Source organism: Eutrema salsugineum, unplaced genomic scaffold (assembly GCF_000478725.1).
Source record: "Eutrema salsugineum unplaced genomic scaffold, Eutsalg1_0 scaffold_5, whole genome shotgun sequence".
NCBI lineage: Eukaryota > Viridiplantae > Streptophyta > Magnoliopsida > Brassicales > Brassicaceae > Eutrema > Eutrema salsugineum.
In genome coordinates this window covers 6,835,933-6,859,517 of record NW_006256612.1, presented here as the reverse complement: position 1 = coordinate 6,859,517, position 23,585 = coordinate 6,835,933, and the positions used below count along the sequence as shown (strand labels likewise).

Genomic DNA, 23,585 nt, shown 5'->3' with positions numbered 1-23,585 from the left:
TTTACATCAAATTTACGTCAAAATAAAATTTACATCACATTTACATCGATTTTACGTCAATTACAAGATAGAGGACAATTAGTCGTATTATCGATATAAATATTACGACAATATTATGACGAAATAAAATTCGTTCTTCATTCGTCGTAATATCGTCGTAACATTACGACGATTTTACGAGGGTTATTTTTTACGTCGAATTTACGACGAAATTTTTGATCGTCGTAAATTTACGATGACTACAAATCGTCGTAAATAATTCGACGGAAAAGCCCCTCATTCTTGTAGTGTTTTTTTTTTGTCGAAAAAGACAATAGAGCTTTTAAATAAGAAAACAATTTCCCAAAGTTTAAAAACCTCCAAAAATTCTAGAAAATGTGGTCCAAAACCTGTGAATATTTCCATAAACATTCATATTTTCTATTCTTGTGTGTGCAAATTTTCGATACATTAAGTTTATATATTGCATTAGTACATGGTGAACAGAATCCATTGACATAAAAATGTGAAAATATTAAGTTTTATTTAATATTAAACTTTTTATCAAATTAAAGATTATAAAAATTGATAGTTAGAAAGCTGACCTTTATATTCATTCTTAAATTATTCCTTGAGTTGTTGAGAGATCAAAGCCGATGCTTCCACAGTTGTGATAAAATTCTTTAGCCACGGTCAAATTATCATCATTATTTTTTGTTATAATGTTCCCCGTTAGTGTTGTCAAAAAAGAAAAGAAAAAAATGTTCCCCATTACTGTTCAAAATATTTGTATTGATTACCATTTCAAATTGCTGTTAACTTTAAGCACTTAATTAAATAAAATAATAGTTTGAACTTTACAATCAAAATCAAAGCAACTTTTAAGCTAGATTAATATATTTAGTTTCAATATGTATTTTAATTTTGGTCGTGAGGTGGCCATCCTTTTCATCTTCCTCTTGTCAACTTGCTCACTTTCTCATATGATTTTATTGAATATTACCGACGCTCTGCATAATTCGCAATTCACATATACATTATTACATCTTATAATTAAAGAATACATCACAATCCCTTTTTGTTTTTTTTTTTCTGTTTTGGGTAATCATGGTCAATGGTGAGAATTATAAAAAGAGAATCATAAAATTCATCTCAATATATTCTTAATCAGTCACAAAAAAAGCAGTCTATGTATAAAAATAGAAACAAAGCATGAATGAAGAATCAGTCTAAGAAAGAGAAGATAAAAAAATAAACCAAAAGAATAACCAATTCAATCATATACATTAGAGACTAATAATCTACTATAAATACAACAAAAACAATCCAACGGTCGACATCAATAGACTAGTCAAAACCGGTCTAGAGCCGTCGATACCACCAGCAGCACCAGAATCTCCGGTGTCTCGCTGTTGAGTAGACGGTGGTGGTGTAGATCTAGAGCCGTTGAAGTTAGGATTCGGACCGTACAAATACTGAACTCCTTCCACGTCATCACTCGTCAAATCAACCTTACGCCTCCCAGTCGTGATAGTTGGATACATGATCGAGTCTTGAACCGAGGAATGACCTAACCCTAAAAGATGACCAATCTCGTGAACCGCCACCGACTCCAAATCAACCGCCGCCGTCACGGAGAGCAACCTATCTCCGCCTACGTCGCCGGAGACAATCCAGTTCTCGTCTCCGTCGAGGTGAAAATGTCCATTAGGAGGCGAAAACGCGTGCGCCAACGTTCCCATCACGCCGTCGAACGGTTCTCCGTCGCCGTGATCGCCGGAGTAGAATCCGATTCTGATGTCGGAGATGGAGAACACCTCCACGCGCGTGAACGTCACCGGAATCACCTCCGCCCAACGAACGAACGCGCGTGAGAACACGCTCTTGACTTCCTCGGTCAACGAGTTTCGCGGGTCGAACGCGTAGGTTAGATCGCGGTTGCGTTCTGGCCACCGTGGCTCTCCGGGGAAAAACGAGTAGCGTTTGACGGCGTGGAAACGTGGGCCCTTCCCGGAGAAGGAGACCTCGTAGGTTCTTCTTCTTCCGTTATGCATGGTTGACGTGCCGTTAACTATGTCCGGGACGCCGCAACGTGGCATCACGACGTGTTTTAGAGTGAGCTCGTCGAGTTCTCCGGTGATATTTAGGTGGAAGTTTCTTTGGTACGTTTCCACGGCGTTCTTGAGGATGTCGTCGAAGTCGTCGGTGAAGTTTTTGGGGAGAGTTTGTCGGATGTAGCCAAAATGTTGGAAGTATTGTTTAAGCTTGTAGAGGCCATTGACTTTCATGCCGGCATGGCAGCCGGTGAAATTCATGAAAGAGTTCCAGACGTTCTCGGTGGCGTTACGGCGGAGATCCGGCGGAATGGCGGAGGAGTTGGGGTAGAAACCGGCGGAGACCGGAGAAGGAACGAGGAACAACAAGACAACCCCCAAAAGGCAAAACCTTAACATTGTAATGTTGGGATTTAGATAAGGGAGAGGGCATAGATAAGCTAAAACGACTAGAATCGTTGAAGCTGATTTGTAATAATTTTAAAGAAGTGGAGATTAGGTTTTTTGAGACTTTGATTTGGAGAAAACTGAGGTCAGCTCTGCGTTAGCGTCGTTTGGCGAATTTTCTGTTGTTGAAGAAAGCTGAATTATTCAAATGGAAACTTCCTCGGTCCTCGGCACGTTCAAAGGTCTCATGAGGAAACAAAGACTAAAGAGGCTGCTAATAAATGGTGTCTTTTTCTTCTGGATAGATAATATTTTATTAAGACCGTAAATTAGGCTCCGGTTTAGCATTGGCTTCATAAGAAATTGCGATTCATCGTATAAAAAAGGTTTAAGTTTGAACAATTCATTTTCCGTGCGAGTTTTTTGTTGTCTTTTTTTGGTGTGCTTCTCTTGTTTTTTTTTTTACATTCCTGAGATATGTGTTATTGGCCCAAAATATCAACTTACAACCTCCACCTTACACGTGAAATGACATGACTTGTTATGTTATGTTCCCTTTTTTATCCCTTATGGGTATATTTCCCATTTTCCCTTATTGACATCTCTTTCTTCGTGTGTACATATATATGATTGGGTCTTGAGTAAGGGAATCAGAAGAGAATGGGCCTAGTTATATAGTCTTGAAAAATATTTGAATACCAAATTAGGATTTCTTAAACTCAAAACATTAGCCGTGGTTGAGATTCATACCCTTTTACTTATTCGTATATACACCTTGGACTAAAACTTTCTAATCAAAATCAAGAGTTTTAACCAGACGCATGTACGAATAAGTATATAGGTCTGGATCACTTAATATTGGGATAATTAAATACGTATTTTTTTACGGAAGGGACACTTTTGTTGTTGTTGTGGAATAGATTCTCTAATCTCGAGCTCATATATGTTTTGAAAATAGTTCTCCGGTAAGTACTTAGTGATGGTCTAACCATATTATACACAATTTTATTAGGTTGCCACGCCACTTCCATCTGTAACGAGCAAAAATATGAGAAGTAAAAGAAAATGATAGAAGAAACAACATACGCCGGCATTTTGATAATCAAAGCTCGCGATGTGATTATATGTCAAGCATCTATATATAATTTAAGGAGAGGGAGTGAGTAGGTGGAGACTTGAAGTTATAATAGATGATTTAGTTTGTGTGGATCAGAATATGGACTTCAACTATCTCTTTTCTCTACCTCTCCATTCTACGTAAATGCTAAGAATTGAGCCGTGTCTAATAAGAAGAAAAAATCATTTTGAACCTTATAACAGCTGTTATGGACGACTTAGTGAGAGATGAGGAGTAAATGCTAACATCAGTCGCTATTATTATAATGAAAAATTGATACGGTATAGAAAAAATACAACGTTGGTCTACTAAATAACGCAATGCAAACCCATTTGACCGAGTAAACATGAAGACACGCCAAGCTAAGACCAAACACAACATAAGTCGTCCATAGCATCAACTATTCTCTCTCTTGTATTCTTTATAAACGCTTGAAATGTAATCAAAGTGATCACATCACGCACTCACTAGTATTATGATGGCAGCATCTATACTCTCGTCCATCATTTTCTTTCTTGTTTTTATCTTATTGTCTCTTTTCGTTGATGGAAAAGCCATTGCTTCCCATATGGAACAGCGAAAATTAAGTGAGATAGTTTTTTTTTTTTCGTTAGATTATATTATGTATAAATAAATTCTAACTCATTACTGTGTCACTTTATTAATTACTTCAATATGTATCTTAGAGACAAAACCTAAAGGCTTGTCGCTCTACATATGTATAATGTGTAGGTGGATCAAATGAGATAATAGCCATGAGGAGGAACTTGGCAGGCAATGAGGGATCCAAAATTACAGCTCCACCGAGCAGATCGCAGCACAGTGGACAAAAAAACACTCAAAATGAGCCGTCCAAAACCCATCCTGATCACGCGACGCCCCGCAAGTATCTTACATACAAATCCCTTTGCAACCCCAAACTTCCAGGACGTTCATGTATAGGTAAAGTCTCAGATAATGGTCCTCGAGGCCTGGCATGTAGGAATGTAGGGAATTCTTGAAACTACTATAACTAGTTAGGAGTGTAGGAATGTCTATTTGGGCATGGCTGTGGTACACTTGCACATGATTCCCAGTTCTAAAAAATATTTATTAAAGGAAATTTCAAAATCATGTATATAAATCTTGGCTTTTTAAGCAATATTTGTTTTTCTTTAATTTAAATTTGCACAGGAGCGGCAAAAAGAAGTCATCAGCCTTGCACCATCTACAACCGATGTAAGATCACATTAAAACCACTGATCAAAGCTGTTGAGTTATGGAAACTGCGGTGCAAAGTCATAAATATATGAATGTATTAGACCATATCTAACTCCTATTGGTGAACTATCCTCAAGATGAAGAACGGAGCTCGAGATGTTTGGCTAAGACTACAGAATCTATTCTACAAACTACAAAAAATAAGTCCCTTTCGAGGGGTTTGGGAACACATGGATAAAATGATACAATGCCACCCACCTCTCTTGACCAAGTAAACGAAAACATGGTGTGCGGAGACGACTAAGTCGTCTCTCTCTCTCAAATTGGGACAGATCAAGAATAATTTTTAACGGGGTATAAGAAATTTAAATGTAAAATAGAATTTCTTCCATCTAAATAATATGGAAAGACAAAAATGTTTTAAAAAATTATCATGACTAATATACTACGACGTTTAATTCAGACAATGTAAAGAACGGGAAAAAAAATTCAATGGCCAAAACAAAATTCTTTAAATATTACACTAAATTTTACATTATTAGTGGTCGCAAGTGTTCCCTCCATGAAAAACACTGCTCTTAATTATACACGCAAGCGCAAACACAAAATTTACTTTTAAAACAAATAAGGCCTATAAAAAAAATAAAAGCAGAATCTGAAAAATATTAATATGAAACTCATTTGATATAGTCTGTATAGCCATTTTATATATTATATGTGTCAATACTACATTTCAAAACTAGTTTAAATCTCGAAGACTCTTTTTCTATCTAAGACTAATCTCTTTATTCAAAGAAAAAAAACATGAATATAATTTTATTTGTACGTAATGATTCTCATCAAGTCAAGTGATAAGCAAAATCCGGATACCATCATATTGGATCCCCCATCATATCACACTAATGCACTAGATATATCCTATCAGAACTCTACAATCAAACGTGTTTGGACGCGAATAGTACTATGGGTAATCAGTGAACTCCCAGAAAATCATTGTATTGCACTCCTTGTTTCAAACAAAAAAAAAACAGTTAATATATAAAACTCATGAGAAAAGGAAAGTACAATGCAATGCAACACACTTGACCAAGTTATATATACTAATAAGACTTGGTGTGCGGAGTACTAAAACGCAAAACCCACTAGTGACAAATTTACCCGTCCATAGCTTCAGCACTCACTTTCTTATCTGGACCTCCAACTTTTTTGACCTAAGTCTCGACCATAAGTTTCAAATATCTTTTATCTTTATACCTCTCTATATTCATATAAATGCCTAAACGTGTCACAGTGATTAGTAAATATAAACGAGACTTGAGAATCATTAGATGTTGTCTTCTATAGTTTCTTCAATGCTGTTTCTTCTCCTTCTCGTGTTTTCCTTTCATATGGATGAAGCTTTTGGTGCTCAAACTGAAATCCGCAAACTTAGTGAGCCTTTTTTTTTCCTTCTATATTTATGTTTTATTACTAGTAAAAGACGTTGATAATATTAAAACATTTGATCCATTTACAAGTATTTAAATCGTTCTCGAGAAACTCATTTCTTTCTACATCTCTATATTTTTAACCATGCATATTCATTTCTTAGTCGTTTGTTCTCCAGATTAATAGGCAAAATCATACCTTTTTAAAAGATATAGAACATACGTATGCTATTTAGTTACGTAGTTACTATTTCGCTATGTACAAGTAGTTCAATATAGATAAAAAGTTTAATATATATCATTGAAATTACCAAAGGCTTGATGACGTATATTGAAGAGTGAATTGTATGGGTAATGCAGAAGAGACAGTCAATATGAGGAGGAATTTGGAAGGCGATGACCACAGAAGCTCCAAAATGCACATTAGACCGAGCATAACGAAACGTTGCTCGGGACCCAAAACTTTTAAAAACATGGCGACCACTTTGCGTCCTGATCATGGTGAGTTCCGTCCTCTTCCAGGAGGATACTCGTCCTCCCTTTGTTCAGCCTGCAACTCGTACTCTTCCTATTGTTATACTATTAGCTGCACCACCACTGAACGTTGTCAATCGTTCAACGGCTCACCCATGACATGCACTCGGTCCGAGGAATGTCACCGCATATATGGCCATTAATCCGATCCGTAAAACTTTAAATGCATCTATATATATCGTGATGCTTTTTCTATGGTTCTTTGTTTCGTATGCTTGTGTGTTGCCACTTCTATACATTTTAGGTTTATCGGATGCAAAATTCAATACATGTGTATGATATATACTATCTGTTGAACTTTTTCTATTTTGCCTCTTTGTTAGTTGGAGTTGTAATATATACATATATACATATATATATATAATGTTATAAGAAATTTATATCTATGGACCATGCATGGCCAATCTCTCAATGAATGGGTTATATTTTCTAGAACGTACTATTGTTTTCTACCCAATTAACGAGGGATGAGTCGAGTTAGTTAAGCAGATCTTGAAAAACTGAAATCCAAGCAAATTTATAATATTCCAAAAGAGCATAAGAAAGGTACTTTTAAGGAATCTACAAGTTAGATATCAAAAGAAATCAGGAGTAAGAGAAGCGAAGACTACTTTTAGGCAGCAGTCAAACAAAAGTTAAAAAATCTATGGTTTTATGGGATCATGGAGCTAATTTTGTTGCATTTATGAGATTATTGGAACCAGTATTCACCATAACTTTAGTTGCAATGGAATGAGACTTCATATTACATTTTATATTATGAAAAATAAGCATGATCTAGTAGATGAATTTTATTAAAAGAAAACAAAAATAAGATATTTCGTCTTTATTTTTTTCTGATATTAAGGACATTTTGGTCCATCACTCTTGTTCTTCCAATTATTATAGCAAGGACATTCTTCTTTGTTTCCATATGTTCCTGATGGTACACATAAGCATTGCTTACAACATAGGTTGCAGTAGAACAAACATGACTCCATTTTAAATGCCTTCGAACATCGGAAATCACATGCCTTCGGACAATCTTCACACAAATATAAAATAACATTGAATAAATTATAGAGTCCGAAATAAGATCTCGTTCGATCCATTCATCGATTATATAAACTAGAGAATAAATAATGTTTTAAACAATATTACCTTCTACAGTAAGTGAACCTTCTCCTCCCGTCTGAATTTTTTTTGGAGTGCACACATAAGTTGTTGATGATAGAAATTGAATATGTTAAGATTAACACGCACATATATATATATATATATATATATAATAAAAGTCTAACAATATATTCTTATAACAATGGATATACTCTTGTACGCATTATATATTTTTAATCATCTTTGAAATATTTATAATAATATACCTTATGAATTGCAGGTGCTTCAGATGGACTTTTTAGTTCCTCAGCCTGTACATAAAATATACATATGAATATAAGAAAACTAATGTTTAATGAATTCTTAAACCAAAAGAAAGAAAAACAAGTATTTTAACACTTACGTTAGAAAATCGAGTAGCAAACAACAGACTGAATACAGTAAGGACAGCAATGAGCTTCACCATTTTTTTTTTTTTTAAAGAATTCCTTTCACTTTTGATTTCTCTTTTTGATTTTGATTTTGATTTGTATTTCACGGTCGACGATAAATCTATTTATAACCAAAAACATTGGCATGTAATATAGAATATAGTGTCCAACTTTAATGAAATTGCTAAATACATATAGTATTCAAAGATTTATTATTATTCAAAGATACGGTTTTTTCCCCTAAGTTAATTTAAAATAAAGATATGTTTTAGACTTTGATTTTAACAACTTGCATTAAACATGTTTGAATTCAAATGGTGATGCAACAATGAATGAAACTGTCCTAAATTTACATGTTATGGTCTATATTTTGGAATTTTTACCCAATATAATGTATAAGGACAAACGAAGCTTTGATATTTCGTTGACTAATATATGCGGTTAAAACTAACTTGTAAGTTCACGATGAAATGTGCGGCTAATACATGAGTAATTCCCAAGACTCGAAAGAGGACTAAAACAATACTTTTATATACTATTTGTATCATAAGAATTTGAATTTATATATAGAAGTTCTCGCATTATTTTTTAGAAGTATATAATCAAAACTACAGCAAACTCCTTTAAGATTCAAAGATTAGCAGGTATTTATAGACGGCCTATCCACTATATCAATTTTTTTTTTTTAAAGCTCTGATCGGTAAAAACACTTTTAAAATTGCAAAGGCTTTAGAGAAAATTAAAAGTGTTAAAATCCATTAATTAACCAATCAGACTTTATTATATAAACTGCAGAGGTATGGGTTTAGATTTAAGCTCCCGCTTCTGTAGCAGTTGGAAAGAAATGGGTGTGTAAATCAAGTTAGCACAAAAAAGTGGAGAATCTAAGAAGAACAAGAAGAATTGTTATATAAACTGATATAAAATACGATAATAACAGTAAGAGACACTATTGAAAGACGATAAGTTAAAGAAATTAATATAAACGATAATCCATTATTTAACTAAGAAAACGATAATCCATTACATTTTAACTGCATAAAACAACAATAGCTGGTTCATATCGAATTTGTTTTTCCAATTTTTTTTTTAAACGACAATAAGAGCATAAACTAAAAAGAACCATATTTGGTGTTGATGAACCATTCCAAGCACATGTATAATATTCCAAAGAGCATAAGAAAGGTACCTTTAAAGAATCTACAACTCAGTTACAAAAATAAATTTCGAGTAAAAGAAGCAAAGGCTTTTATTAGGCAGCAGTTAAACAAAATTAAAAGACCTATATATATGGTTTTAAGGGAACACAGGGAGCTAATTTTTTATGCATTGAAAATATTATTGGAGCCAATTTTCCGTACGTAAGTTTATATGTGGCACAAGAATGAGACTTCATATTATATTATATATATTAAAAGAAAGCATGACCAAATACATAGATTTTCTTTTAAGAGAAAACAAAAATTGATATATATATTTTTTTGTGTTATTATGGACATTTTGGTCCGCCTCTTTTGTTCTTCCAGTTATCGTAGCAAGGACATTCTTCTTTATGTTCATACGTTCCTGACGGTACACATAAACATTTCTTACAACATAGGTTGCAGTAGAATAAACATGGTTTTTTGTGAGATGTCGCCGAACATCGGAAATCACATGCTTTCGGACATTCTTCACATAAATATAGATAAAATTAAATAAATTATAAAGTTCGAGATAAAATCTCACTCGATCTATTAAAAAAATTAGAGAATAAGTAATTTTTTGAACAATATTACCTTCTATAGTAAGTGAACCTTCTCCTCCCATCTGAATTTGTTTTAAGAGCATTGTTGATAACACGTTAAGATTGATACGCACACATATATAATAAAAGTCTAACGATATATTCTTGTACGTATTATATATTACTAATCATCTTTGAATTTTTAATAAAATATACCTTATGAATGGCAGGTGCTTCGGATGGACTTTTTAGTTCAACAGCCTGTACAAAAACAAGATGCATATGAATATAAGAGAACTAATGTTTAACGAATTCTTAAACCAAAAGAAGAAAAACAAGTATTTTAACTCTTACATTAGAAAATCGAGTAGCAAACAACAAACTAAATACAGTAAGGACAGCGATGAGCTTCACCATCATATTGTTTTAAAAAATCCCTTTCACTTTTAATTTCCCTTTTTTTTTGTTGTTTTAAGCATTTCACGGACGATGATAAATCTATTTATAACCAAAAACATTGGCATGTGATAGATTATAGAATGTAGTTTAAATATTAATGAAATTGCTAAAAAATTAATGTCTAACTTTAGTGAAATTGCTAAATACATATAGAATTCAAAGAATTTTATTATTATTCAAAGATATGTTTTCTTTCCTAAAATAAAATTTTCCTAAAATAAAGATATATTTATTATTGAATGTGGTTTAGACTTTTATTTTAACAACATGCATTAAACATGTTTGAATTCGAATGTGATGCAAAAATGAATGACACTGTCCTAAACTACTATGCAACATGTTATGGTCAATATTTTGGAAATTTTAGCCAATACAATGTATAGGGAAAAGGGAAAAGCCAAGCTATTGATATTTCGAGATTTGATTCTAATACATCTGACCTGCAAAGGCACGATGAAATGTGAGTATTAATTCCCAAGACCCGGATGAAGACTAATACAATTTATTTTTAAAATATTAAATCTTGCATAATAAGAATTTTCTACTTATATACTGCCTAATATCCACTATAACTGTTATTCTTTCAAGCAAAACTTTATCTTCAGCATATAACAGTTGAAAGAATGAAATAAATTGTAAAAAGGCAACAACGTTTGGAGGAAGAGGATGATAGACTTTGGAGGAACCTTAGAAGGGCTTTCTCAATGATATAGATTGGAGAGATAAACTAAACTTTGTAAGAACGTTAAAAAGAATACAAAATTCTTATTCACAAGAAGGCACTAACTTTCGGTACTCCATATGTATGAGGTAATATTGACCAAATTATATATACGGCAATGTTGCAGACAGTACACGTTTTGGTTTATTCCGATGTCCGATGTCAGTGTCCATAAAAATTGTAAGAAAACTCCGTCTCTTGAGACTTGATTTGCTTCGAGATGTTTCATTTTCTTTGTTTGTCAGGATAATTTACTAGTTCTACTCGCGAGATTATGGAAGGAAACATGGGCGTAAATAAATTAGCATTTAAAAAACAAAGAGGAGAATCGAAGAAAGAACAAGAAGGAATGTTATATATACTAATATTGAAATTAAAACGATAATAACAGTGAGAGGCATTGTAGAAAGACGAGTAGTTAAATAAATTAATAGAAACGATAATCCATTATATTTTAACTGCACAAAACAACAATAGCTGCTTCAACATAGGATTTATAATTTATTTGAAAAAAGACGACAACTGGATCATGCAAACTAGAATAAGAACCATACTTAGTGTTGATGAAGCATTCCACCAAAGAGCGGTCCCAAATCCACAAATCGATTAAAGATTTTGAGGACACGCAGGAACTTGCTATGAAGCGCCACGTCACTGTCTAAAATGTTCAAGAAGTCCTTTAATAGGCTGAGCGGCTTTTGCAATTCCTGAACAAGGCGAAATAATGTAGTCACAGCAGAGAAGAAGCTGCGAACATTAGCAATAGCCTTAGCAAAGAAACTGTGAATTTTTGCAACTATCGCAGTGAAGAAACCACGAATCTTAGATATAGTCGCAACAAAGAAACTGCGAATTTTTGCAACTATCGCAGTGAAGAAACCACGAATCTTAGATATAGCCGCAACAAAGAAATTTCGGAGCTTAGCAATAAAGCCAGCAAAGCAACTCCGAAGCTTGGCAAATGCGGAGGAGACTGAGTTATGAAACCATTTCGAAACCCTCGAAAACAAATTTCCCCAAGACATTTCATCTCCACTTTGATTATATATATATGATTGAGATTTGGTAAAAAGTTGTGAGGAAAAAATGGGTGATGAATGGTTCTTTTTATAGGGTTATGCATGCCATGCATCGTCATTGATCTCTATGTGACCGTCAAAATTCTTTAGAGTTTAATTATGATCAAATTCGAGTTCCCAACTATTAATTGCCATGTAATCCAATCAGAGACTGAACGATGACAGCTGGTTTGGTGGGTTTGTGATTGGATTAGTGGGCAGTTAATAACTCGAATCTGATCATAATTAAACTCTAAGGAAGTATGGTTTCCCATTAAACTCTAAGGGAGTATGGAGAGAATATGCTAAATAGTCGATGATTCGTCTACAATACTAGGGTATCTAATATCTTAAGCTATTTTTTTATATTCAGAGGGAAACGTTCACAGTTAAAAAAAAAAAAAAAAAAAAATTGATAAAGTGACAGTTAGAGAAGAAACTCGACCATCAATGGTCTTGTAAGTTTTTAATCCAACAACGAAATTTATTTATGTTCCTAGAGAAACAAATTAATCCCCAAATCCAATATTGATAATCCTTTAAACGAAGAAACCTTAAAGAAAAATAAAATAAAACCTAAAATCCTCTCAGTCAATCCTAGCCAATAACAGCCATCTAAAGAAAGATCTTATTCTGCTCGACTTCGTCCAAGGGCAAACACCTCGTTCCATGAACTCGTCAATCCCCACACCACTTGGTAAGGAGGGTTTCAACTCCTTCTCCGCCGCTTGCTGGCCAGCTTCCATCGCCGCAAGAAACGGCAGATAGTAATCAGAGTGAATCTCCAAACACTTCCTCATCTTCAAAGAACGCTTTACTTCTGTTTCTAAATCGTACTAGTCGTTCCAAGCCCTGAATGATTCACTGCAAGCACCTCGTTCCATGAACTCGATGTGCTTTGCTGTTTCCTCTTTCACCTTTGCCTCTACCATGCATTCCCTTATATCTCGCCCTGCAGTTGACGGCAAGAGATCCTTCCACGCTGCTTTTCTAAAAGCTGCCCTCGCGGAGAGAATCGGCTGATAGTAATCAGAGTGAGCCTCCATACATTCCTGTCGCGCCCAAAATAACTTTTCTTGCTTCTTCTCAGCTTCATCAGCGCCATCTTCTAAACCCGTGTATGATTCTTTGCAACCACCACTTCCTTTTATATCTCGAGAATTACTGGACGAATCTCCAGGTTTCTCCGGCGGGACTTGGTCGTTTCGAGAGTTGGACTCGGAATTCCCCATATTTTTGGAAACCGGCGACTCAAATGGGGAAAATTCGCTTTGATGGTTTAGCCAAAGAGGCATTATAAATAATACAAGGGATTGCTTGCAATGCAAGGCTTTACATAAGAGAGCAAAAGGAATATACAGAGAAACAGGAAAAAGACTATAAAAAAAGTGCATCAGAAGAAAAAGTAGATTTCCAAAAAGACAAAGACGAAGAAGATTTGAGCTTGCTTGCAATGCAAGGCTTTACATAAGAGAGTAAAAGTAGTAGTAAAATAGGTGATGACCCTTTACCAAAATCAATATGACGGTGATGAATAGTTCTTCTCATATATATGGATGTGCATGGCATGCATCGTCAATGTGTATGTGATCGTCAAAATTCTTTTGAGTTTGGTTATGATCATTTTCGAGTGCTCAACTATTAATTAATCATTAATCCAATCAGAGATTGAAAGGTGATCATTTATATATGACTAAGTTCATTTGTTTCTTTCTTAGAATTTAATGGTTACTACTTATAAGTAGGTGTTTTACTAGGTGTTTTAGTATGTCCTATATATACGGACTGGATGACATGTCCGAATCCTATATATATACTTGTAATTTAATTATAAATGGTTTCTATCGTGAGAATTAGTCTTGTTATTAGATTGGAAAGATGAATCAATCTTATTTTCACGTACCTGGCGTAAGCATAATTTTTGGAACGTGAAACACTAATGTAGAATATGAAACTTGACACATAATTTGTTGGCTATTAAAAAAGAGAAAGAGACAACAACTCAAAACTAATGTAAGAAGCTCAGACAATGTGTGCTATAAAACACCAGAGAAACCAGAACGTATTGAGAGCAACTTATACAATCCTAATATAACTGATGAGCATCTGGATATATTATATGATTTTACAGTTTGGAAGAGCGTATAAGAACAATAATATAGAAACTTAGAAACTGTAAAATGAAATGAGAAATGACTAAATAATAGGAAATAAGAAGCAAGATTTATTTAGTAATAATCCATTATGAGATCTGACTTTTAAGCCCGATCGATTACAATATAGAGCATATTATTATTTTTTTATATAAATTCTAATAGCAATTTGGAGGTAAACATATCTACCTCCTACATGTATCCAAAAGCATTAGCGGTATTAATAACCGCCATAATCGCCTGAGAAATCATAACCACGCAAGATACGATCATCATGAAGCATCCGAAGCCAAACATCTTCACGATACTTATCAAATCAGCTTCAATTTTATTACTACAAGATAGCTTTCTTATATTTCGAGTGAGGTACTGGAAATGCTTGCATGGGTGATCAATTTATAGTTGAGTCATGCATAACTGATATCGACTATTGATATTCTTTTTCTTCTCGTGATTCGGAAAGTAATAATGGATCTCATTACAGTCAAATTCAAAGATTAAAAAACATTAATTTGGAATTTGGAACGCTTTGTCATGACATGAAAACCCGAGGAATCAATTTGGGCTTTAATTCAAATTGTATATTGAGCTTATTGTAGTAGCCCAATATGTATAACATTCATGTGTACAAAATAGACAATTCAAATAGTATTTTCTTACTTCTCTATAAAAGATGTAATGATGAACGTGAGACGACTAGTCTGACTTTCCTTGTAAAGGTAATTGGCTATGTTGGACCGTAGCAATACGTACAAGATGAAGAAGTTAATAAATAAAATTAAGAAATTGATTGGGAAATTGAGGAAGAAAAGACAACTTGTCAGTGTGGAACCTTCCATGGCTCCATTCAGAAACTTTTGGTCTCTCATGGCTCCAACTAAATTATGAACGATCTTGTTCTTAAACGACTCTGACCATTCAAATGCCTTGTTTTAAATTATGAACGATCTTGTTCTTGTACCGTTAGCAAAAAAATAATATACAGAACCCCATTTTCAGAAAATATCAACTAACATTATATTTTCAGAAAATATCAACTAACATTATATTTTCAGAAAATATCAACTAACATTATATTTTCAGAAAATATCAACTAACATTATATTTTCTACGAGAAAAAATTGCAAGGAGAGAATTGCTATATTGAATTTTCCAATCGAGCATATATAGTTGATGTGCTAGGAACATCATTCTCTTGAGGCAGACATAAAAAAAAAAAAAGTCTTGCTGGCTATGCGAAATGTTTGAAGCATGTATTTCACTAAAGTATGTTCTGAAGCGGACTGTAAAGTGGTGAATGAGTTACATGGGTATGCCTCAGATATTGGTATCGAAAACATCTGCAATGATATTGTTTCTTTTGGGCTATAAAATTTTAATTTTGCAAACTTTTATAAATCAGTTGAAGCTTTAAATATTTTCGCACACATTTTAGTAAATATATGGTATCCCAAATTTTGTTCTGTTTGTGTTATCCTCCTTAGGTAACAAAGTTTTTGTATATATATATACATATACAAAGTTGGTGTGTGCCTAAAGCATAAATTACATTTGACGAAAACTGATACGTTATAAAAGAAAATCATAGTGTATAGTCTTTATCAAAAAAAAAAAGAAAATTATAGCGATAGTCGCCTGTTCAAAACAAAAATAATTATAGTCTAAGTTTTTTAACTTCTAAAGAGTTAAGAGGGAACAAAAAGTCAAGAAGTTTGACTAAAGAAGAAGCAGGCACATCCGCTTTTGACGAAGAACAATTTCTTTTTTTGATAAAGAAGAACAATTTCGTTCTAGTAGAAGTCTAGAAGACGTCTCTAAATAAATAGATAAACCTGTTTACTTTTTCGTTCACGAGTGTGATACCGCGTCGCGCATTAACTAATGGCAATTACTATGCACTAATTACTAATATTAGCAGTTGTTTCATTTCAGCTTATCAAATAAAAACAGAATTTTAAAATTCTCTGATAGTACCTTTGGTTACACACCTACATGTTCACATATTCCCACCTTTTTTTTTTGTAAAAAGAAATAACTCATTCATATATCTTCTTTTCATACTTTCTTGTAATCAACTATCATATTTATATGTATTACCCGAAAGATCTGGTAGCGGTTGATTTTGACAAAATAATGGAGTACATTTTAAAAATATAAAACTGTATCATCTGAGAAACCGAAACACTATATATAAATCTCGTTTTTTTTGTTCTTTATGATAGGATAGGGAATTGATTATTTATTCCTATAACTTCGAGAATTTTTTCTAGGTCTACTAACTTCATGCCTTTAATTTGTTTAAATAATGTTCCGAAATTCCCAAAGCGTAGTTACCCTTTTCTTTGCATAAAGATTCCATTTGATTTGTTTCGACCTGCATTAAAAGGTAACTGGAACAAAAGAGAAAAAAAAACTAAAAAATATTTTGACAATCTAAACCCCAAATGGCCAAATCTCTAATAATTGGCTCTTTTCCAAAAAAAAAAAAATCAACATCAAAATCAAAAATCTCTAATAATTTGCACTCGTTCAGACCAAGTCAAACATAAGGTCAACCCCACCAACCAAAACTTTGTTCACGGCACAACAAGACCATAGCCGAGTCTTCTTCAAAAGAGTCGAAAGACAATTGACTAGAACGTCCCTTGTAATAATCATCGTGTTAACTCCATACCCAAGGGTATTTTCGTAATGCGAACATTTACAAATTCTTTTACAGAACAGATCAACTACTCCTCTCCTCTTTGTAGACGTCGTCAACAACACAATACCAAAAACCCTCCAAAAGTCCCCATTGAAAAAACTCAAAACCCACACAGAACAAAACTATTTTAAAATGATTACTTTGTCAGTTTTTCCGAAACTGAAACTGAAACAGAGGTAACAAAAGACGTTACCTTTTTGCGGATTTTTTTCTCACCCTTTCATTGATCTCAATTCTCTTAGCAAATGAGTTAATTTTCCATGGCTGCCATGTTGAAGCAGCCATGGCCAACGTTTCTTCTTCCTCTTCAATTGACTCTAATCCTAATTCTCCTTTTCCCTTATCATTCCCTTTCTCAATCCGATTCTCCTCGAAACATCGAAACCTTTTTCCCAAATGTCACCGGCCTCTCCTCTCCGCCCGCTCCGCCTCCATCGCCGACTCAAAACCCACCGTCGTCGTCGTCTTCGGACAGACAAAAGATCACGAGGGCTGTGCTCATAACAGCCGCAAGCACCTTACTCGTAGCAGCTGTGTTCTTCTTCTTCGTCCATATATGCGCTCGGCGGCGACGGCAGAGACGGAGAGACAGAGTCGGCGTCGAGAACACCCTCCCACCGGTTCCTCCGCTGGCGGAATCTGCGTTGGCTCGCGAGGGCTTTACACGAATCGGCGGAAACGTCAAAGGCTTGATCTTGGACGAGAACGGGCTCGATGTGTTGTATTGGAGAAAGTCGCAGCAGAGTCAGAGAGACAACAACAACAACAAAAGCGGAAGCTTTCGAAAAGAGACCGTCCACCACGGAGACGACGAAGAGAAGAAGAACAAAAAGAAATCGGAACCTGTTACGGAGATTCCTCTTCTCAGAGGAAGATCCTCGACTTCTCACAGTGTAATTCACAACGATACTCACCGGAATCTCACCACCACCCATCCTACTCCTCCTCCTGGAAAGTCTGATTCTTTCGAATTCGCCAAACCGAATCCTCCTCCGCCGATTCCGGTTAAGCAGAGTGAACCGGCGCCTCCTCCTCCTCCCCCTCCCACTAGGCCTGTTAATAACGGTTCATCTCCGCCACCGCCTCCGCCGTTGAAGAAGACGGCGGCTCTGTCGTCATCGGCTTCAAAACCACCGCCGGCTCCTAGAGGGTCATCTTCAGGGGAAGGTTCAAGCGCTGGAAATGGTCAGGTCAAGCTCAAGCCTCTTCATTGGGATAAAGTCAACCCTGACTCTGATCATTCCATGGTTTGGGACAAAATCGATCGTGGCTCATTCAGGTACGTAGCTATCAATCAAATTTCGATCTTTTACATGTTTTCGTCAATAAAAATCCCAACTTTTTCAAAATTTCGTTTCTTTCTCCAGCTTCGATGGCGATCTAATGGAGGCTCTCTTCGGCTACGTCGCCGTCGGGAAGAAATCTCCAGACCACGGCGGCGATAACAAAAAACCGACATCAACCTCTCCGACACAGATCTTCATCCTCGACCCGAGAAAATCCCAAAACACAGCGATCGTGCTCAAATCCCTAGGAATCTCCCGAGACGAGCTCGTGGAATCGTTAAACGAAGGCAACGATTTCCACCCAGAGACACTCGAGAGGCTCGCGAGAATAGCTCCGACGAACGAAGAACAATCAGCGATTCTCCAATTCGACGGTGACACAGCAAAGCTCGCCGACGCGGAATCGTTCCTGTTTCATCTCCTAAAGGCCGTGCCTTGCGCGTTCACTCGTCTCAACGCTTTACTCTTCAGGGCTAATTACTATCCAGAGATCACTCACCACAACAAATCTCTCAAGACGCTTGACTCTGCTTGCACAGAGCTCAGGTCACGAGGCTTGTTCGTTAAGCTTCTTGAAGCGATACTGAAATCTGGAAACAGGATGAATGCAGGAACAGCTAGAGGAGACGCTCAAGCTTTTAACCTCACCGCTTTGTTAAAACTCTCCGACGTGAAGAGCGTCGACGGGAGGACGACGCTGCTCAACTTCGTGGTGGAGGAAGTGGTTAGATCGGAAGGGAAGCGATGCGTGGTTAACCGGAGGAGCTTAAACCGAACCAGTAGCAATTCGATCTCAGAGGTTATATCAAAGGAAGAGCAAGAGAAGGAGTATTTAAGGCTCGGTTTACCTGTCGTTGGAGGGTTAAGCACTGAGTTCACAAACGTTAAGAAAGCTGCATCTATAGACTACGAGACGGTTTCAGCGACTTGCTTGGCTCTTTCCTCTAGAGCTAAAAACGCTAGACGAGTGTTAGGCCAATGTGGAGGAGAAGACGGAGAAGGAGAGAGGTTTGTGAAGAAGATGGTTGAGTTTCTTGATTCGGTCGAGGAAGAGGTGAAGCTAGCGAGAGAAGAAGAGAAGAAAGTGATGGAGCTTGTGAAGAGGACAACAGAGTATTACCAAGCGGGAGCTGTGAAAGGGAAGAATCCACTTCATCTGTTTGTTATTGTTAAAGATTTTCTTGCTATGGTTGATAAAGTATGCGTAGAGATCGCTAGGAATTTGCAGAGGAAGACAATGGTGAGTCCTCAGGAGCATAGGACCGCGGTTAAGTTTCCGGTTCTGCCTTCGAATTTCATGTCGGATAGATCAAAAAGTGATTCCGGTGGATCAGATTCAGATACATGAGACTGATAATTTGTTTTGTTGTATATAATAGAATCGTTTGGGTATTGATTATATAATTTTTTTTTTGCCTGAATAGCTTTTTGAAGTGTTGATTAAGATAAATAGTACGAGGTTTTGTTTCTTGAATAGTGTTCATACCAAATAATATAAGTACAGAGATTTGCAGTTTGGCTCTTCTTCATGTTATGAACCAATAATATTCGGTTTAAAACTTTGGTCACATTTTCACCATTCTCTAAAAAGAAAGGTATTTATGGAGGAGACAAATTCAGACCTTGTACAAATTTCTCTCTGTTGTAAGGAGAAGATAAATAACAATGAATTCACATTTGCTTATCAGTGAAGATTCAATGTTTGTTAGTCTTTTAGCTTTGCCCGTGTGAAGTCATTCTTTGCTTCTTCATACAGGAAAGATTTTATTGCATCATCAAAAAAAAAAACAATGATAGCTCATTGATAATAAGTGTAATAGGGGCCTCATCCTCAGAAACAGTCAAGGTCAAGATTGTTATTCATGAATTTATAGGTTTAAAAGTTGATGAAGACAGACGAAGAAGTCAAGAGTTTGAATACTAGACAAATAACTGGAAGGTGCTTGATTGCATCATTAGTGACACACTCGTAAAAAGGAACAAAACAACGAAACTTAAAATATATATATATATATATATATATATATATTCTTTATGTATCTACTCATTTCTCAAGTTGTCATTACTGTTCAATGATCAACAATCCTAGATAATGGGTTTGAAGAATTATTATGTAGCTCATCTGGTGAACATAAACAAGATTGATTCGATTCGCTTCTGTTCATACTGAGATAAACAACATAATCCTCGTAGTCTATACACATACACAGGAATGTAAAATATAACTATTTATCATCCCTTCAGGAATATCAACATTAAGGCCTTTTATTACTCCTTCCACAACTAAATACTGGCAACTAGAGACTTCTCTATATAACAAAAGATCATTGGTTCTTTATGGAACAACATTGGTGCCAATATTCGCCTTGAACTTCAGCCCTCATACCCGAGTTCCATCCACAAGATCAGACTAAAAACGGGACTGATACACTATCATGACACCTTGTCTAAAGAGCCTTTTGGTGAAATCCGTAGTGGAAGAGAACTCTGCATGGGTTTTGGTTTCGGATTAAGAGACTCCCTCCGGGATATGGCATCAGTCACTCCTGCCTGCTAAACACGGAAAGTAATGAGACTAGAATATATCTTACGGGGTTTGAAAAGTGAAGAAAAATTTGTAAACCTTTGGGTTCTTCTGCAAGCGTGTCTTCTCTACAGGTCTTGCACTAGACTTGGAAAGCTGAACATCCGTGAAGAAAGTATTAGCGTGAGTATGCAGAGATTGTTAGAGTAAACCTCCATGTTTAGTTTGCTCATGACAGAGATATTTACCTCCTTTTGCTGTTTCTCTGTGGTCCCGTTGCTTTTGAGTCCATGAGATGAAGAACGAGCACTAGTACCACTTGTCTTCTCCATGCTACTTGTTTTTGTAGTGGGCCTGGTTTTTAGGACAAGAACCGAACTTTATGACTCAAAACATGAGATGATGAGTTTCAGTAAAGCAAGCAAGAAACCACCAGTCCCATGAGTTTACCTGCCATTTTGCTTCTGACGAGTAGCTACTGACGGAATACTAGCTGCCTTTGCAGGATTCTAGCGTTTTAAGTAGCTGGTCAGTACATAATCTTTCACAATCTTAAAATACAAAACATAACTGAATATTAATATACCTGTTTTAGAGCTGGCTTTTGCTCGTCGACAGAAGTTTTCAAGTCATAACTCTTTTGAAATGATTTAAATGCACGTTTCACAATGTCTTTATCTCCCATTCGCTCCATAATCAATGATTTTCTAGTGCTTGTAAGAGCAGCAGGATCCGAGGCAGATGGACCAAGACTCATAGAGATATGCAATGACTTCGGAGCGGTTTGTTTGTTTCTCAATAAAGACGAGACATTTTCCTTCTTTACCGAAGACTGAGATGTAGACAATGAAGTGACTTTTGAAGCTGACTTGTACACTCTTGGAGTTGAAAACCCTGGTGTGGCTTTTGAGATAGGTGCTGCTGGTTTCTTTGTTGCCTTCACCATGTTTCTCATCTCCTTGCTCGGTAGAGTTTTCCTACTTGTTACAATCTTGTTAGCTTCCGGTTTTGTCCTCACCTGATCAGGCTGTAATAAACAAGAAAAGCAATAGAGCATTTTAGAAAACCAAAACGAAGAACACAAATCAAACAAAAAAACTTGAAAAGCTTACCTTCGGAGAGTTTCTTATACGATTCTTGCCAACATTTCCATCCTTCTTGTTTAGTTGTTGGGTTTTCTCCTTTTTCATCTCTTTCTTTGGCGTTTCATTCGTATCACCAATAGTATCATTCGATAGAACTTCTTCTCTCACTTCACTCTCTTCTACATCCTCTACATTCTCTCTCACCTCTTCTGGCTTCTCCTGCACACGGACAACCACTTCTGATTTCTCATCCACAAGAACCATCTCTTCTGATTTATCCAGTGTGTTCTTCACTTCTTCGTCGACACTCACTTCAGCTGCAACGTCAGTTACATATTTATCCTCTTCACAAGTGAATTTCTCATTAGATCCTTCATCAACCCCGGACTCTGCCACCAACCCGCCATTTTCGCCTTCCATACTCCCCTTATCTGTAACGATGGATCTAAAAGACGCGTTCTTGTCCATTTGTTTCTCCTCGTCCATGATCTCAGCTTTTCTCTCAGCGATCTTCTTGTAATGTGCTTCAAAATAAGCCTTCTTTTGAGCTACTGACCCTGGAGTTGCACACTTTCCAACTTCCTCCAAGTACTTGTTTGGAGAGAAAGCTGAGAACTTCTCCCATGAAAGTGAATCATTCTCAAACCTACCAAATGAAACCGACATTTGCAGGCTCGGATTCGAGGAAGCCACCGGTTTATCCTCCATCAAGCCATAAAACCCCTAAAAACAGAGACTAGAACAATCAAGTCCAGAACTTGGAAGATCTCACAAAAACAGAGACTAATTAGAGCAGAAATCTAAAGGAGATACAGAGACAGTACCTTATTGTCAATATTGGCAACACCAACTTGCATATCCCCCATTAATGCTCAGCAGAATAAGCCTAATCCACACAAAATCCAGGAAATTTTATATCAACCATAGACGTTTCATCTTAATTAAGAAAGATCTACATGCTACTTTCACTTTCACTTTCGTCTTTTTGTAAACCCTCATTGTGAGCAAACTCAGATTCTTGTGGAAAAGTGTATACTTAGTTAAAAAGAATAATCATTGATTCATTTCTAATAATTGAAGAAACATAGAAAGACCCCAAAAATCTTCATCAATGATTGTAAGTGCTGAATTTCACTTTGAAAGGAGAGAGAATCTAAGAGACACAGAACTGAGGATCTGAAATCTTACCAGAAATAAAGTGAAGATAACCCACAAAACAAAATTGTTGTTAGCTCCCAATGATGATCCACCTTTTTTCCAAGTTTGGATTTCTGCTTCGAGTGGACACACCAAAAAGTTGAAAACAGCTTCTTTAAAGTAAAACCAATATCTTTCAAAGTTGAAGACTTTGACGAATCAAAAAAAAAGGGAAGACCTTTCAAAGAATAAATGATTATATAATTTTAGCACCCAACTGAAAAAAATCTTAAATGCAGATTTAACAAGAGGGAGAGTGATGAAAAGCAAAAGGAAGATGGAGAAGGAGAAGAGATAGAGATTAGAGTCAGATCGGCAATGAAGACAAGAGTCGGTGGGACCATTAATTGGAAGAAAAAAAATAGTAATGTGGAAGTGATAACTTTAAGGCGATTTAGAGAGATCAGAGACAATAAACACTGTTCTACTTGCGTACTAAGTACTAGTT

General features: G+C 35.8%; 8 protein-coding genes across 9 annotated transcripts; 3 read left to right on the top strand and 5 right to left on the bottom strand.

Moving 5' to 3' along the window:
* Window positions 1-1,225: 1,225 nt before the first annotated feature.
* Window positions 1,226-2,645, bottom strand: LOC18992553 (metalloendoproteinase 3-MMP). The gene has a single exon (XM_006415962.2). It carries the CDS (start codon window positions 2,430-2,432, stop codon window positions 1,284-1,286), a length of 1,149 nt encoding a protein of 382 aa, XP_006416025.1. The 5' UTR covers window positions 2,433-2,645; the 3' UTR covers window positions 1,226-1,283.
* A 1,347-nt stretch (window positions 2,646-3,992) lies between these two features.
* On the top strand, window positions 3,993-5,133 carry LOC112084120. The gene is made up of 3 exons (XM_024153077.1): window positions 3,993-4,124; window positions 4,270-4,479; window positions 4,711-5,133. Exons 1-3 carry the CDS (start codon window positions 4,013-4,015, stop codon window positions 4,827-4,829), a joined length of 441 nt encoding a protein of 146 aa, XP_024008845.1. The 5' UTR covers window positions 3,993-4,012; the 3' UTR covers window positions 4,830-5,133.
* Window positions 5,134-5,905: 772 nt separating this feature from the next.
* Window positions 5,906-7,082, top strand: LOC18992552. The gene is made up of 2 exons (XM_006415961.2): window positions 5,906-6,168; window positions 6,525-7,082. The coding sequence occupies exons 1-2, from the start codon at window positions 6,066-6,068 to the stop codon at window positions 6,839-6,841; spliced, it is 420 nt and encodes a 139-aa protein (XP_006416024.1). The 5' UTR covers window positions 5,906-6,065; the 3' UTR covers window positions 6,842-7,082.
* Window positions 7,083-7,366: 284 nt separating this feature from the next.
* LOC18992551 (gibberellin-regulated protein 12) lies at window positions 7,367-8,294 on the bottom strand. The gene is made up of 4 exons (XM_024152936.1): window positions 8,197-8,294; window positions 8,060-8,104; window positions 7,839-7,869; window positions 7,367-7,722 (listed from the first exon to the last, which is right to left on the bottom strand). Exons 1-4 carry the CDS (start codon window positions 8,257-8,259, stop codon window positions 7,541-7,543), a joined length of 321 nt encoding a protein of 106 aa, XP_024008704.1. The 5' UTR covers window positions 8,260-8,294; the 3' UTR covers window positions 7,367-7,540.
* Window positions 8,295-9,713: 1,419 nt separating this feature from the next.
* On the bottom strand, window positions 9,714-10,367 carry LOC18992550 (gibberellin-regulated protein 12). The gene is made up of 4 exons (XM_006415959.1): window positions 10,305-10,367; window positions 10,167-10,211; window positions 10,003-10,033; window positions 9,714-9,895 (listed from the first exon to the last, which is right to left on the bottom strand). Exons 1-4 carry the CDS (start codon window positions 10,365-10,367, stop codon window positions 9,714-9,716), a joined length of 321 nt encoding a protein of 106 aa, XP_006416022.1.
* A 2,657-nt stretch (window positions 10,368-13,024) lies between these two features.
* LOC112084009 lies at window positions 13,025-13,420 on the bottom strand. The gene has a single exon (XM_024152254.1). It carries the CDS (start codon window positions 13,418-13,420, stop codon window positions 13,025-13,027), a length of 396 nt encoding a protein of 131 aa, XP_024008022.1.
* Window positions 13,421-17,090: 3,670 nt separating this feature from the next.
* LOC18992549 (formin-like protein 4) lies at window positions 17,091-19,855 on the top strand. Its single transcript, XM_006415958.2, has 2 exons — window positions 17,091-18,324; window positions 18,413-19,855. Exons 1-2 carry the CDS (start codon window positions 17,306-17,308, stop codon window positions 19,677-19,679), a joined length of 2,286 nt encoding a protein of 761 aa, XP_006416021.1. The 5' UTR covers window positions 17,091-17,305; the 3' UTR covers window positions 19,680-19,855.
* A 602-nt stretch (window positions 19,856-20,457) lies between these two features.
* LOC18992548 (protein WVD2-like 7) lies at window positions 20,458-23,405 on the bottom strand. 2 transcript variants are annotated; one of them, XM_024152533.1, is made up of 8 exons: window positions 23,129-23,405; window positions 22,765-22,826; window positions 21,968-22,663; window positions 21,442-21,882; window positions 21,306-21,364; window positions 21,104-21,209; window positions 20,955-21,011; window positions 20,458-20,884 (listed from the first exon to the last, which is right to left on the bottom strand). In XM_024152533.1, exons 2-8 carry the CDS (start codon window positions 22,804-22,806, stop codon window positions 20,765-20,767), a joined length of 1,521 nt encoding a protein of 506 aa, XP_024008301.1. In that variant the 5' UTR covers window positions 22,807-22,826; window positions 23,129-23,405; the 3' UTR covers window positions 20,458-20,764. The 2 variants fall into 2 exon arrangements, with proteins under 2 accessions (XP_024008301.1, XP_006416020.1); XM_006415957.2 differs by having other exon boundaries at window positions 20,458-20,881; window positions 23,129-23,401.
* Between the last annotated feature and the right edge of the window lie 180 nt (window positions 23,406-23,585).